Here is a 17,520-nt window from a genome sequence, read left to right on the forward strand (position 1 = left end):
TTATAGATTTTAGTTTATTTTTTCTCAAATGTATAAACACTTGAAATTATAGTGCAGTTATCACCCACATATAGACATAGTATCTCTGTATCCTTAACTACTTCCATAGGAAATTCTGAAGAACAAACATCCTCTTACAAAGCATGGTTTTTATTTATAAATGTCATTTAATATGTCACCTAATATATACTCTTGCTGAATTTCCACTCAAAAGTAATTTTTATAGCTTTTCATTTATTTTCAAGTATGAAATCTAAGTTTTATGAATTGCATTTGATTTTTCTAGTTTTCTTACAATTGTCAACTCCATAACTTTGTTTAGATACCTTTGTTTTTTCCCCCTTCCAACTTGTCCTTTTTGTTTTGGGGAGATGTGGCTTTGTTGTAGTGTTTTCTGGGGTCACACATCTGCTGGACTTGCTTGTTCAGCTTCAGTAGTTACTGTTGGTGGCACACTTGTAAATAGAGTGCTTCCCTACATGCTTTTGATGGCCTATCCACCTGGCTGCAGAGATTGCATAATTTTTCAGTTGTTATGCTTATGCATACCTAGTTGCTATGTGTGAAAGAGTATATACTCTGTTGCAGAAGTGCTGGGACCACAGCAGTTTATGTGGGTAACACTTGAGGTTCAAACTTGAGGTTTTACATTGATAAGACTGGAACTTTTATCACTGATCCAAGAAATTCCTACTTATTTGTTAAGAGTCCTAATCATTGGTTCTGTACTACTGGAATTGTTCAGAAACATTCTTACTGTTGTCTTATATGACACATAAGGCGAATGTTTTTGAAGTGAGTATCATGGAGAATTCCATTACATGATTCATAGAAATTGTGTAGTTACTACGTCAAATAAAGAGACACATGATGCCAGGGTATCTATTGCTTGAAACTAATTTTTAGCACTGGCTAAGAAGAGACCTACCTAAATCTTTCCTTTGGGTGGAAGAACTAATTTGTGTGGTGATATTTTTGATTCATCAAATATTCTTTTTTTCTTTACAACATTATATCCAATGTTTTACCCTCCACTGGTGATTAATGTGTGAATCAATTACTGCATTAGGACTGAAAAAAATATTTCTGTGATTCTAGTTTTTAGCTAGCAGTCACTTACAAAGAAATCTTTCTTCTTCTGTCTCCCTCCCTCCCTCCCTCTCTCCCTCCTCTCTCCTTCTGTCTTTAACTTTATCTCCCCCCTCTGTACTTATCATCTTTCAACCACCATCTCTGTAGATTTATGACTTTAAAATTCATTATGGTGTCAGGAGATAGTACTGGACTTAAGGCACTTGTTATTCAAACAGCTTCAACCAGTTCAATACTTAGCACTTCAAATGGTTCCTGAGCAATGCTGGGAATGATCCCTGAACACAGAGTCATGAATATCCACTGAGCACCTCTGGGTGAGGCCCAAATTCCACCCCACAATTTAATATTTGTATTTTCTGAATTAGTCATAAGTAATTACAAAATAACTTTTAATTTAAAATTTAAATTTGAAAATTGTCCCAATATCCTCTAGTTTTATTAGAATGGTTTATTTCTCTCTTCCCTATTCTTGCATACACCTTTATCTCTTCTCAAAGAGCAGTGTGCCTTTTTCTCATATTTGTTCAGTGTTTGGATGGGAAGAGGTACCTTTTATATCCAGTATTTTCATGAATTCCAAACCAAGTTTCTATCAAACTATTTGGTTGAATTTTATACATTCTTTTAAAGAATCCATAACCCCATAATGATCACTGATCATATATACCATGTCCCACTCCAAACACATTTTTTCTAATAAATTTAATCCTCATAATAATTTTCCTCATTTTTGCCTATAAGTATGCAAAGACACAATGAGGTCATATTTTCCAAAGTTCTTCAAGCCAGTAAGTAGTAGATCTAGGATCAGAACATAGAAAACTTCACTTTAGAATCTTAACCATTGTCTACTATATTCTATTAACCTTAGATATTTAGCCACCACTGTTCTCTTATACAGACCTCTACCAACTTGAGTTAGAACGTGTTGTCATTCAAGTTTCAACTTCCTCTAACAAGATCCCCAATGCAGAATTCTTAATAGCCCATTAGGTTGCCAACACTTTTGCTATAATTTTAATGGAATCTCTAAAGTGGCAACAAATATAACTGAAAATTTGATTGCAGTGACAGTTATGATTATTTTTTGTTAGTATGGGGGCCATACCCAGCAATGTCTAGGGGTTCCTCCTGGCCCTGCACTCAGAAACTAATCCTGACTTGCTCTGGAGATCATATGTAGTCCCAATGATTAACACAGGTAAAAGACAAGAGCCTTACCCACTGTACTATCTTTCTGGCCTGTGACAGTTAAGATTCTTCATCTGTACCTGTATGTTCATTGCAGCACTGTTCACAATAGCCAGAATCTAGAAAAAACCTGAGTGTCCGAGAACAGATGACTGGTTAAAAAAAATTGGTTTACATATACACAATGGAATACTATGTAGCTGTTAGGAAAGATGAAGTTATGAAATTTGCTTATAAGTGGATAGTCATGGAGAGTACCATGCTAAGTGAAATGTGACAGAAAGAGAGAGACAGACATAGAAGGACTGCACTAATTTGTGGAATATAAAATAATATAATATGAGACTGACACCCAAGGACAGTATACACAAGGGCCGGGAATATTTCTCCATAGTTGGAAGCCTGTCTCATGAGCTGGGGGAGAAGGCAGCTGGGATAGAGAAGGATTCACTAAGACAATGATGGTTGGAAGAATCGTTTGGGGTGAGAGATATGTACTGAAAGTAGATAAAGGACCAAATGTGATAGACTCTCAGTATATATATTTCAAACCATGATGCCCAGAGAGTATGGAGGAAATTGTCTGCTATAGAGACAGGGGTAGTGTTGGGAAGGGGTGGGAGGACACTGGAGACATTGGTGGTAGAAAATGTGCACTGATCTAAGGGATGGGTGTTTGACCATTGTATGACTGAAACTCAAACATGAAAGCTTTATAAATATATCTTACAGTGATTCAATTTAAAAAAATTCTTCATAATGGACTGAAGTTAGAAAAATTAGGTAAAACTCCACATTTGATCTATCTTAAGAAATTACCCACTAACAATACAAAAGCCAAGAAGGTAATTTGTCTTTGTTTTATTTGGGAGCTACACCCAGCAGTGCTCAGGGCTTACTCATGACTTGGAGCTCAAGGATCACTTCTGGCAGGCTCAGAGGACCCTATGGACTGCCAAAGATTGAACCCCAGTCAAATGCATGCAAAGCAAGTGCCTTACCAGCTGTACTATTCTCTAGCCCCACAAAATAATTTTTGAACTGAGGTACTGGTGAAGAATTTTCCTAGGCTAGTGGAGTCAAAAAAGTAAATATCCTGATGCAGAAATATGCACTGGGGTGGAGCGACAGTAGGGCATTTTCCTTGCACACAGCCGAATAATTTCTTTTTTATTTTTATTAGTGAAACATCATGAGGTACAGTTTTAGACTTAAAAATTTTTGTGCTTGGGTTTCAGTTGTACAATGATCGAGTACCCATCCCTCCACCAGTGCCCATTCTCCACCACCAATGATTCCAGTATCCCTCCCACCCACCATACTCCCCATCCCACCCTGCCTCTGTGGCAGGGCATTCCCTTTTGTTCTCTCTCTTCTTTTGGGTGATATGGTTTGCAAAAGAGGCATTGAGTGGCAATTATGTTTGGTCTATAGTCTACTTTCAGCATGCATCTCCCATCCTGGGAGGATCCTCCCAACACCCTTTATTTGGTGCTCCCTTCTCTATCTGAGCTGCCTTTCCCCCTAGCATGTGAGGCTGGCCTCCAAGCCATGGAGTAAACCTCCTGGTACTTATCTCCGAATAATTTCTTAGTGCAGAGCCAGGAGTAACTCCTCAGCATCACTGGGTATGACCCTGAAAGCCACAAAGAAAATGAAAAGAACAAAATGAAAAAAGCAGAAAAATATGCTGTCTCTTTGAAGAAGTGTACATGTCTATTGTGTTAATCAAGGAAAGTGGTTAAAGATTTATTTGTGGAGGAGAAAAAGGAAAACATTTGTTAAGTTTTGTCCTCATTTAATAAATGTAGTCACTATTTATGAAACCAGTAAAGGATATTTAAAAAGAAGAATACATTTGTCTAATTTATATTTTTAAATGTTTAGTCTTGCCATACAGAAGATAATGTACATTAGAGAGTTAACAAGGAAATAAGTGAATCACTTAAGGAAGTGATTAAAGTTGTTCAAGCAATAATTAGCTACTAACCATATAAATTGGCTACCAAGAATATTCAGATTTAGATGTACTGTGGACATGATATCTATAAGACTTGCAGTTAGATATGATGGAAGAGACCAACTGAAAAAATCCTACTGAAAAAAATCCTACATGTCAACCAGTGAAAATTATGAGAAAACTTGTTTACTGGTGTAGTCAAAGATAGATAAATGGACTTGAGATTATATTTAAGTTTTGATTTTATCCATGTAAATTTGAAATTAAAATTATAATAAGGTAAAGGTAAAGGTAAAGGCCCTCCCGTTGATCGTCGATTTGCTCGAGCGGGCCCAGTAACGTCTCCATTGGAGACTTTGTTGTTACTGTGTCTGGCATATCGAATACTCTCGGTAGCTTGCTGGGCTCTCCGAGAGGGGCAGAGGAATCGAACTCGGGTCGGCCATGTTGGCCGCTTGTAAGGCGAACACCCTACCCGCTGTGCTATCGCTCCAGCCCAAAAATTATAATAGTAATCTATAATATATAATCTATAGTAATCTATAATCTATAAGACTTTCAGTCAGATATGATAGAATTCAAGAGGAATTATTAGGATCATTTACAAGCTTTTGTGGAACATGTAATTCAGGAACCACTCAGGCTCTGTCATTGAGTGTGGCAAGAGATCTTGATGTGCCTTTTTAGGCTAACCCACCTCCAATTATCTAGCCTTCACAAGAAAAAAGCAAATGCAAGACATAATCTGGGCCTGACAAGTCTATAATCATAAATCAGCAAAGTTTAAAAGATATATATATATATGTGTATATATATTAATTTCCTAGAATGTTTTAACAAAGTAGAAACCAAAGATAATCATTGATCTGTTGGGCAAGTGCTGTTTATCTTGGGTCCTGGCAAGAATTAAAACACTTTTGTAAGAATCTGGTCTGTTTGAAAAGTTTGGAAGACATATGTAGTTTAGTAGAGGTCTAGTAGACTAAAAGAAGGTCTAGTAGAAGATTCTCTTTAGTCTTAGGTCTTAATCAACAGGGATAAAAACAATAAGATAAGGAAAAATTATTTGTTACTAGTAGTCTGTACTAGCAGTGAAGTGTACATCTGATACATCTTGATTATGCATCATACTTGTTTAGATAATCTCTGTGAACAACAAGGAGAAGGCTATACAAGATATACAATAGTACATCTTTTAGAGACAATGACCTTTCACTAGCCAACAGCTATTATTCCCTGAAGATAGGACTATCCAAGCATTATCAGCAGAAATAATGATTATCTCCAAAAGTAGAGTACTGAGAGTAGGGTAAGAGTATAGGTAAGTTTTCTGTCTAGTGCACCCTAATTCAGTCTAAACAAACCACTTCAAAATATCTCCTACGAAGATCATGACTAAGATTGTACCTTTATCTTAAAACAAAACTATCACTGTCTATCAGGATGGTAGATCCAGGTTCAATTCCCGGTACTGAGCCAGAAGTAGCCCTCAAACACCACAGTATATGACCCACATGAGAGAGAGAGAGGGAGAGAGAGAGAGAGAGAGAGAGAGAGAGAGAGAGAGAGAGAGAGAGAGAGAGAGCGAAGTGCTACCACTGTTCAATAGGTCATTAGAAAGCCAATAATTGAAAATACCAATAATTAATAAGTAGCTTATTTATTTCAGAAGATAGTAATGTATCACCCAGTTGTCCATCACCTTGTTCTTCATCTGCTAATATTTTTATTTTAAGCCTCCTGTTACTCAAAGTTCAACCTCTTGTTTATTTTATTTTCTCATTTTATTTTTAAGGATGACTATCATGGATTACTCACTTTTTTTACTTTTTTACTTATTTTTTTCTGATGTCATACCGCCTCTTACCTTTACAACTTTGGGTGGATTACTGAAGTCTTTTGTTACTTTATATCCTATCACTTAAAGGAATGAAAATTAGAACTATACTGAACTGTATTTCAGTTTTGTTTTTCAGATTAAATAAGATAAAATGAAATAAGATAAAAATGTGTTTCATTTTCTTAGAATAAAATTATGAATTTTGAATAAAATTTTGAATAGAATTAAAATTTTAAATAAAATTAATAAAATTATTAATGAAAATAGTTTACTCCCAATAATTAGAATGAGAATAAAACCCTGTATAACCATCTTTATGGAATGATCCCCAAGGCTTTTGAATAAGAATTGTAGCACTGCACTGTCTTCCCATTGTTCATCGATTTGCTCAAGTGGGCCCAGTCACATTGTGAGACTTGTTGTTACTATGTTTGCCATATCTAATACATCATGGGTAGCTTGCCAGGCTTTGCTGTGCAGGTGAGATACACTCGGTAGCTTCCCGGGCTCTCTGAGAGGGGTGGAGGAATCGGGTCAGCCCACCCGCTGTGTGCAAGGCAAATGCACTATCCTCTGTGCTATTGCTCCAGGCCTGAATAAGGATTACAAATATTTAATACACCTGATTTTTAATGTTGGTTTTTTTGGTTTTTGTCTCTAGGTGATGTATTAACATTCTTAGATTCTCATGTGGAATGCAATATTGGTTGGTTAGAACCTCTTCTGGAGAGAGTTTATTTAAGTAGAAAGAAAGTAGCCTGTCCAGTGATTGAAGTTATCAATGACAAGGATATGAGGTAATATGTCATATACCATAAGATATTTCTAAGTGAATATTTAAATAGCAGAAGCAAATATATATATGCATTTTTGCAAATCAAATGAATAAAATTTTTCCACTTAAATAAATGAAAATATGTGATAGCTATCTTGGAATTAGAACCGATCTGCACAGTATTTTATCACCACAGAATTTGTCCTCAATACTAATGAATTCAAATATGCATTCAGTTTTTTTCCAACTTTACATTTGGCTAAACATCAAAATACCTATTTCCCTTATGTTTAGTTTGGTTTTTATGAAAAATATCGTATAAATATATGTTATTAACATTTTATCCACAAAAGTGGCCAGATCATCCTTAAGAGAAAGGTGTAAGTTTAAAGAAAGCACTCCAGACTGCCAATAACTATTGAAAATACTGGACTTAATATTTTCCTTGAACATTACTTTTTAAAGTTGCGATAATTTAAAATTATCTATATAAAACACCTGTTTCATTCAATTGAACAATAAATGACTTTGATTTGGTAAAGGATATAAAGATGTGCATAATCTCAGGAGACACTTTTTCCCCTCTACATTAGTTACATGACAGTGAACAACTTTCAAAGAGGAATCTTTGTATGGCCCATGAACTTTGCTTGGAGAACAATTCCTCCAGATGTTGTTGCAAAGGAAAACATTAAAGAAACAGACATAATAAGGTAAGTGTGTAAAATTTAAGACTGAGAAGCACTTATGCATCTTTTTATTCAGGTGTAAAAAATCACCTGCACAGAAAAATGTCATTCATTATAACATCATGAATTATACTTTGTGCAATAAATAACAAAAATCAAAAGTATGATAATGTTTTCCTGAGAAATTTGTTTGCCACTATCAAAACTTATTGTCTGAAAAGGGTCATTTGTACCCCATTCATCCCTGAATCCAGAAAGTCACTGAAAATTTTCCTATTCTTTGGAACTTAATGGTCTAACCTAGTATAATATGACATTAATTCTATCGAATAAATATAATATTAAAAACCTAGATACTAATAAACATATCATTATAATAATATCTACTGTTAGATTTTTCTTTAAAAGTCAAATCCTATGCTTTCAATTGGAAAAGGTGACAAAGTCTGTGAATGGATTGGCATAGATAAGGAAATTGAATAGTCTTACAATTTGAGATCCACTACTAGGAAATCAAGATCAAAGAAATGATTTTGAACTAATGTTTAAATAGAGACTTACTAATACTTCCTCAATATTCTAAATCTGTGGACCAATCATGTAGTTGACTCCACTCTGAATAGCGGGAGTCCTCTTGGATAGATAACTTGAGCAGACACAAGCCAGCAAGCAGAGATCATCCATTGCAACATGGTTTGCCTGAACTTAGTTCTCATAGATAATACCTCATCCTTTATCATGAGTGATGCTCCTTTGAGTTGAAATTCGTAGAAAGTGAAGTGGGATTTCTATCCTTTAAGCACTTACGTGATTAATCCTCCCCATAAACATAAGAGAAAGGTGACAATATCCCCATAGATAAATGAGGAAATTGGGACTTAAGATTCAATGTATTTTTTCAACTAGCAAAAGAAGGAATAGAAAGGAGGACTTGAGCAGGGACTCAGATCATGGTGGATTGGAAGTGGATATTCTGGTAGAAAGCGTGGTCTTAGAATATTGTGTGCATGCAACATTATCATTTATATGAATTATAAACTATGGTGCTTCAAATAAAAATAAACAATTTTCAAAAAAATACTATTTAAGCTGTTCCCTCATATTGTAAAATGAGCTATTAGCATCTAATCTTAGATTACTTTCACTTTTAAAGGAATGTGGTTTTTTCTTTATGATTTTGTGCTATAGAATTAAATAGTTAATTTTTACCCACAAAAAAATCAAGAAAAAATAAGGATTCAAATTCATGTCTGTCTGAATTTAACACTTCTGTTCTAATATTATCTCTAAGGATAGTCTTTCCTTTTATATTTACTTATATATGTTAACATGGTGGCTCTGTTCAGATTATATTCAATATAATATTGGGAAGAGCTTACATTCTGAACAGTCCAGAGAGGAGTGTGGACAGGAAGATCTTTATTCTTGGTATTGTTGTGCCCTCTAAATACAACCACAGGAGATTCTCCACACAAATCACTTTCAGCTGTCTTAGTGGTAAGCTCCTTGTATACCTGCTTGACTCTATGTATATTCCAACTTTCCTAATGAATAACAGGCAAAGTCTCAGGAATCAGTCTCTGAATTTGCATTTCAATCCTATTATTTATTGTGGTATGAGCTTTAAAAATTTACTTCACTTCTCTGAGGCAAAGAGATGGTACAGCAGATAAGGCTGGCTTAAATCCCTGACAACACATACAGTTCCCTCAGCACTACTAGAGTTAACTCCTGAGTAGAGAGAGTCATCTCTGAGCACCGCTAGGTGTGCCCTTCCCCAATTACTTGACATTTTTTAGTTCATTCCCTAATTTTTACATTGACTAATAGAAATATCAACTTTGATTATTTTGAGAATCAAATCTTAGATTGTATTAAAAATTAAAACAAATAAGAAATATAAAGTTTTTAAAGAAGTGTTTACCATAGAAGTATTTACAAGTTGTCAGTAAAGTGTGTCTATAACTAAGACACGCTTAGTTGTGTGTGGAGTATAGGAGCATTGATTAAAGCCAGGCTAACCATCAATATCAAATGTATCTCATTGCCTAATAATTGGAAAGTTTCTTTTTTTCTTAATAGTTTATACTTGGGCTTTTGTGAAGTATAATTAATACATAACAACAATGTCTGACACAACCTTAGCACCAAGTAAGTGTTTAAACATAAGAAAAGTAGCTTCAAGGGCTGAGCACACATTTTAGTTAGGGTAGATCTGGGTTCAATCCCCAGGACTGCATGGACCCCAGAGCATCAAACACCACTTGGTAGCAACCTTGGAACACAGAGCCAAGAGTAACACCCAAAGCACCCCAGAACTAAATATATATTTGTAAAATATGTGCATATACTTATTTTTAGTTTTATGTATGTATATATAATATATTTTTAGTGTTATATATTTATTGGTGTGTATATGTATGTGTTTGGTCTCAGCTATATGTATTTGGTTTTGTTTAAATAGATATATTTGATAATTATATTTGTGTATATATATGCATATGTGTGTGTGTATATATATATATATCCATGCATGTATTTGTATCTCAGAGACTAAAGAATAAAAGAATCTTCATTCTATCTTTGCTGCTTCTAATCAAGTGCTTCCCCAAGAACCAGGAAACCATTTATGTGCTGTCTACAACTCCTACCACACCACAGTTGGTAGCTATATTGAAATGCTCCAAAACCTCAACACATTTTATCTAAGACCCACTCTAAAAGTCAATCTCCAGTGAGACACAAATGTTTTAAAGAAACTTCTCTTTCTGTAGGTGTCCCATCATGGCAGGTGGATTATTTTCTATTGACAAAAATTACTTTTTTGAACTTGGAACATATGACCCTGGGCTTGATGTTTGGGGTGGAGAAAATATGGAGCTCTCATTCAAGGTATTATCAAGTATTTCTCAAAATCTCTTTAAAATTAAGCATTTATACTTTTTAATTTGTTAGCCAATCAATGGCAGATGAATAAATTAAATTAAGTTACTAAATAACTTGAAAAGTAAATGTGGAACTAGAGTAAATAAATTTATCTTACCAATACAGTCACTGTGAGAAAATTTCATAGAAACTGTAGTCTGTGGTTAAATGTTTCTCTATCACAGGCTGAATTTGAGAAGCAATAGCTATCATAAAGTTTAAAAGCATTTACAACACTGTTTCTTTATCTAAATATGGGAGAAAAGGGGGATGCATCTCAGTGGTAAATTTTATGCCTTTCATGCACGCAACGGTTCAATATCCTACACCACAAAAAAAGCAAGGGGGGCATGGAGGAAAGGTAATACAGAGGTTAAGGTCCCTGCCTTGCATGAAGTAAATTCCAGTTTGATCTCTGGCATCACATATGGATCACTTGGTACCACCAGGAATGATGCATGAGCACAGAGCTAGGAATAGGGGCCTTAGCACCACCAGGGATAGCCAAGAGCCCCAACCCCTCCGCTTTCAAATAAACCTCAGTATGGGGGATGTAACTTTCCACAATTCAGCCAGAATGAATTCTGTGGAATTAATACATGATACAAAATATTTCTGGAATGGTTTTAAGCATGTTAAGAATAGTGGAATCTTTCAATGATGGGTCATAGAGAAGAGCACTTGACACAAAGTTCAAACAGGCCCTAACGCAGTAACTTGAGCATGTCCAACAACTCTGGGTGCTTATAAAATGATTATAATCTATGAAAGCTTCAGCAGCATCCAATAGTCACTGTCACTGTCCTCTCATTGTTCATCGATTTGCTTCAGCAGGCCCAGTAACATTGTGAGACTTGTTACTGTGTTTGGCATATCGAATATGTCACGGGTAGCTTGCCAGGCTTTGCAGTGCAGGTGAGATACTCTTTGTAGCTTGCCGGGCTCTCCGAGAGGGGTGAAGGAATCAAACCCAGCTCAGCTGGGATGGCTGCGTGCATGGCAAACGCCCTATCGCTGCGCTATCACTCCAGCCCAACTGATATTAGTGTCCAAAAATTAAAATAGTTTCCTATAGAGTGGGGTGACATTTATTTAAAGAATTTTATATCAACCTCCTGATAAATAATGGTTTTAAGTTGGCCCACAGTGGGTCTTTCCAAATTGTATGAAGAAGAAGTAAAAAATATATAAATACATAAAAGGAACTTATTTATATTTTATATGTTAGGATTTTGTGAAGCTTTGTTTTAGAAAAAATGATTCTCACTGTAAGATATGGAAGAATAATATATTTAATTGATTCTAAATGGGCCACAACAATATACACTAAACTAAATAAACTGTTAAATTTTCTATTCAAGAGCAATTTAGGAGTTCCGTAGCTCCTGCTACAAAAGGAAGGGAACAATTTTCAGGCAGTTTTGTGTTATTTAATTATAATTTTAATTAGGTTTCATTATTTTTAAATCACTTGATGGTTGTGTTTATCCACTGTTCTAGGTGTGGATGTGTGGTGGTGAGGTTGAGATTGTTCCCTGCTCTCGTGTGGGTCACATATTCAGAGATGATAACCCATATTCCTTCCCCAAAGACCCGGTGAAGACAGTGGAGAGGAACTTGGTGCGGGTCGCTGAGGTTTGGCTTGATGAGTACAAAGAGTTATTCTACGGCCACCGGGACCACCTCTTGGATCATGTGCCAGATGCCGGGAACCTCACACAACAACACGAACTTCGGCAGAAACTCAAATGCAAGAGCTTCAAGTGGTACTTGGAGAATGTTTTTCCTGACTTAAAGGCACCCCTTGTGAGGGCTAGTGGTGTGGTAAGTTTAAGAAGCGATTTCAAATCTTACTCCATAACAACAACATGCAAAAAGTGACTTAAGCAAGTGCATGAAAGAATAATTATTAATTTATAATAAACCAACCACGCATGAAGACAGTATGAGGATCAAATGTAAGTAAAGTTGCAGCTGACCAAGGTCACTGATATTCTGCCCATACCTATTGAGAAAGAAAGTAGGCAGCATTTTAGTATAGGATGATATATAAGGTCGACTTAATTTGTTATTTGTGTGGAAAAATAGTTTAATAGGAAAAAAAGATATAACAAACAATGTGAAAATTTTTAAAAAATAAAAGTATTCCCTGAATATCCCTCTCAGTGAGGTAACTGACCACAGAGATCGACTCCTAATAGTGAAGAGTACTCTTTCAGGATAGAGACTGAAGGCAAGGTCAGTAAACCACACTGCCCATTAAGTTACAGAGAAAGGAGCATTAGAGGGAGTTCTTTCAAGAACTTAGAATTTGTTAGTGTTTGAAAAAACAAAGAATGGTTTAGACTATGTAGATCCTCACAGGCTATGTAAGGATTTTATGTGACGTCATTGAATAGTATTAAGCAGTGATTTTATCATGTATCTTTTATTAAACTTTAATAGGAAAGAATGAAAATAACAGAAATTGCAAAGAAAATTAAATTCCAGGACAAAGAGTAACATACTAAAAGGGAATAAACCAAGCTAGTTAGAAAGTGTACAAAAGTAAAAGAGAAAAATCAGAAAAGAGGAGAATCTGCATGAAGGTCACTTCTTTTTTTTTTAATGTATTTTTATTTATTTATTTATTTATTTATTTAAATTTTATTGAATCACCACGAGATAGTTACAAGCTTTCATGTTTGGGTTACTCGTTCAAGGAATGAAGCTTTATTTGAAGAGGACATGAGGACAGCTCCCATAAAAGGGTTTCCAAGATGGTTAAGCAAACCTTGTTCCCTGGCAGATTTTTTAAAAAAAATCCCTTTTGTTGTTTTATTTCTCAATAAATAAATATAGTGAGAAAGAGAGAGAGAGTGTGGGAGAGAGAAAGAAAAGAGAGAGATACAGAAAAATAGTGCTAGGAATAGACTCAACAGTTTTTTTCTTTCAAACAATTTTTTTAATTTATTTAAAAGGTGCTCACACCTGACTATGAGTGAATCTGCTCTTTTTGGCCAAGTTTTTATCATTACACCTAGGAAGTGAATTGTGCAACTTAACCACTCTTTGCTTAACAAACTCCTCAAAAACAAAAACTTAGAGAATCTGTTCTTATGATGATGTTATGGAAATCCAGAAAAATGTGAGGAGAGGAAACTGGTCTGAAAAAAAACTCTACTTTTATCATATTCATCTGAAAAACATGAGTGCATATAACTGAATGAATTATAAAATGACAATATTAGTGTAGAATAGTAGTAATGTTGGAATACCAATCATCCAACCTGGTGTTTTATTTTAGGTAAGTCAATAGTCAGAATTTCACTCTGGATTTACAAACTGTCAAAGCAAAATATTCATCAAATAAGTTTATCTTTTTAGTTCTTTATCCTGAACAGGCAAAAGAAAAGAGGAAATAAAAAAATCACTATTGTAATTGATAGTAATTTTTCTCCCACTCCTAACACAGAATCTTAGCAAATGCATTACTGAATTTTTGTCACCAGAGGGAACTAGAAAACTATCTTTTGATGCCTCACAATGCTAACTTTTAAAACTTACGTGGAAATTTTTAGAGAGTTCTTGAAACAAAACAACCATCTGCTTTATCTGAATTAAATATTATCTATGTTCGAAAAATATCTTAGAAAATTATTTTAACAAATTCTATTTCCTCATTGTTTTCTTTCTCATACAAATTTTAATAAAGATGTTATTCACAAAAGCAACCAGTAGGGAGCATTATTTACCTTTTTTTCTTAAAAGTAAGACCTTTGTCCAGTTAAATGTTAATCTTATGGTTATCCTTAATTAATTTTAAAATTAATTATTTTCATAGTTTTAAAAAATTATGAAAATACTAACTACAACTTTTTATCATTCCTCTATATTTCCCCTTCTTTCAAACTATACACTTAGAATTTAACTCCAGTGAATTTTTTATTTTAAAGAGAACAAAGCGTTTCTATTTAAACCCAAAATATTTGAAAGTAATAAAAGAAATTCACAAGTAACATGTGTTCATACGAGATTGAACTATTATCAAATAGCTGACAGCCTATGTTATTATTCTTTGACAATACGTGGACAACATTCTGGGTAAGGCAATATTTTGGACTGTTGAAACCAGAATTCTCCAAACCTTTCGGAAAACAGAATATCTTTTCTGTAATCCACAACTAAAGTAATTGATACCTATTATTAGTATACAGTAAATAATAAAACACTATTTCCTGTCTTGAAACTCTAGGATTATTCTAACTTTAACCTGTGTATTAATTCTGTTCTCTAAATTCTATGGAGGTTTGGTCTGCCTCTGCATTCTTGATGGCCCCCATTAACTAATGTTAAATTGTCTCCTCCCATAGTTGTCATTTTATACTTTCTCACTTTCTTGGAAAATTTCTGAGAGATTCTCTTTTTCTAGAATAACTTTCTATGGCAGGTACCTGGAAGTGTCCAACTTAGTGCTATTTTTGCTTGATTGTTTGCCTGTTGTCTATGAAGTTTCTTTATCCAATATATCACGGTCCTCCCGTTATTCATTGATTTGCTCGAGCGGGCCCAGTAACGTCTCCATTGGAGACTTTGTTGTTACTGTGTCTGGCATATCAAATACGTCACGGGGAGCTTACCAGGCTCTGCCGTGCGGTATCCAATATAAGTATACAAATTTGCATCTAAAAGTTTTCAAATTTTTGTAGGAGAAGCTGTGTCCCTCTTCCCTATGCTTTGAGTAAACTGTTTTCTCCAGTAGCCCATTGCAGCGAGTCTAACTAGTTTTCTTCTTCTTTTTTTAGAATACATCAGTTCCAATACTCTGACTTATGTATATCTAGTTTTTCTTTTGTCTTTATAAGGAATTAAGTTCCTTGCTTATCAATGTTTGCAGGTGCCCTCCTTAATTTGGATGAGGTTCCTGTTGACTGGTTCTTGAAGATGACTTCTACTTTCTAGCAAACTAAACTCTATGTGAAAGTGAGGACCAAACCACTCAGCACCCTGCTGTGGTCTTGCAGGGCTGTATGCTGTGCAGTCTGCAATATAAAGCATTCCAGAGTATGAGCTCTGGATGAGAAGCGATGGACTAGGAAGGACCACACGTAGCATCCCTGGCAACAAATACTTCAATACCTCCCAGTTCAGGGTTCTCTCTACACAGTTCTTGAAGACTCTGAGAATTCTAAGTTGTACTACTAATCCACCATTTCCTTAGTCTGGTCCACAATGTCAAAAAGGGAAAGGGAATCAGCATTTTCTGAATTAAATGGTGTCTTATAGAAACCTGCCTCCATATTTGACCCTACAGATCCATTAAAAACCTGGGGGCCTGCCAGAAAGTGCCTTTAAAATTGGCTTAGTGTTAGCATTGGTGACTTTCCTATAATGAATAGTAGTTTGCCTGAGTCATTAGGAAGATTCTGACAGGGAATCAGCTGGAATCTGCTATTCTTTAAAAGACTCAATTTATCTATGATTCAGTGCCAAAGCAGTCAAATAGCTTGGAGGGGTCAGCCAGAGAACAAAGTCAGTAACTGTTGGTTTGATTAAATTCAAAATATGTGCGTTGACTTTCAATATACAGATCAAACTTGAGACAAGAAAATAAATACCTTTTATACCACTTTTTGCTTTTCCCAATTCAATATTCCAGGCAAGGGTTAATTAAAAGCTTCTGTTGTTGGCTCTATGGCTGAATAACAGGCTAGATTGACAGATTGAAGCTGTACTTTAGCAAGATTACATTATGTCTCTGTTAGAGATAGCAACCAATAAAATCGTATAGTGCTAAGTAATGCTAAGCTATTAATTTAACTATCATTTAACCTTATTAGAGTTATATATTCTGTGCTTTCTGATTTTGTGTGCATGTCTTATTCTACATTAAAATATTTTAAATGTATATTTTACACTTTGCTTTCTAGCTTATTAATGTGGCCTTGGGAAAATGCATTGCTATTGAAAATTCTACAGTCATTCTGGAAGACTGTGATGGGAGCAACGAGGTATGATGAATTTGGGTTTTCTCTGTATGTGTACAAGGAATTAATCATTAGTTCAGATGCAGTTTGTAGATGCAGTATGTGTATATATAATATATATGTATGTTTATATATACACACACATATACTACCCATTTACAAAATTTATTTTTGCCTATAAGAATACTAATGAACTTCTAAATTACTAAGTAATTTTAAGATTGGTTGAAAAAGGTCCACATAAATATAAAATAGTGTCAGAGAGTAAAGATGTCAATATGAGTCTTCCATTCCCCAAGGATTCAGTTCTGACTCAGGGAAAACAAAGAAACACTCTATAACACTAAATGTGATGGACCTGAAAGATAGGAAAACAGGTAAGATGTGGCATTGTATGTAGTTGATGTGGGTACTATTCCCAGCACTGCATATGGTCTCCCAACCCAATCTGGAGTGATCCCAAAACACAAAGGCAGAAGGAAGCCCTGAGCACTGTCATGAGTGGTCCAAAACAAGCAAAACAGTACTGAAGGTGAGCTCCTAATAATGGCACTTCACTCTCCATTCCAGGATAATATATACTTGTCAATATTTCATTCTTTGCCTTTACTTTTTTTACTTATTTTACTTATTTTTTACTTATTTTATACATTACTTATATTTAAGCATATCCCATCTCTACCTACTAATGAAAAACCACTAAGAGAAAAGGCATGTTTGCCATCTTTGTTGCTATCATTCAACTGCATTCTCTACATTTGGAGAGAACTCAATTTGAAAGCATAAAACAAAAGACAAAAATGTCAAAAAGCCTTTGAAATGAAACAAAAGACAGAAATATCAAAAAACCTTTGAAAGAAATAACTAACACATTAGATTTTCAGGAAAAAAGTTATAACTTGTAAAACAAAATCACAATGGTTTCAATTGATGAGAAAGCAAAATATTAAATAATGCTGTTCTAGATGACTATTTAAAGAAACTTTGATACATCTATACAATGGAGTACCACACAGCTGTTAGAAAAGATGAAGTCATGAAATTTACATTCAAGTGGTACTACATGAAAAGTATCATGC

The 17,520-nt window shown here is 34.8% G+C and overlaps 1 protein-coding gene across 1 annotated transcript in view; it reads left to right on the forward strand.

The window, feature by feature from the left end:
- Positions 1 to 17,520, forward strand: part of GALNT5 (polypeptide N-acetylgalactosaminyltransferase 5) — a 46,833-nt gene that overhangs the window by 20,015 nt on the left and 9,298 nt on the right. The window contains exons 4-8 of the mRNA XM_056110206.1: positions 6,748 to 6,883; positions 7,455 to 7,574; positions 10,325 to 10,442; positions 11,976 to 12,299; positions 16,385 to 16,465. Of these exons, the coding sequence (XP_055966181.1) occupies positions 6,748 to 6,883; positions 7,455 to 7,574; positions 10,325 to 10,442; positions 11,976 to 12,299; positions 16,385 to 16,465 (779 nt within the window). The remainder of the gene's footprint in view (positions 1 to 6,747; positions 6,884 to 7,454; positions 7,575 to 10,324; positions 10,443 to 11,975; positions 12,300 to 16,384; positions 16,466 to 17,520) is intronic.

This window comes from Sorex fumeus, unplaced genomic scaffold, assembly GCF_029834395.1.
Source record: "Sorex fumeus unplaced genomic scaffold, SorFum_2.1 ptg000009l, whole genome shotgun sequence".
Lineage (NCBI taxonomy): Eukaryota > Metazoa > Chordata > Mammalia > Eulipotyphla > Soricidae > Sorex > Sorex fumeus.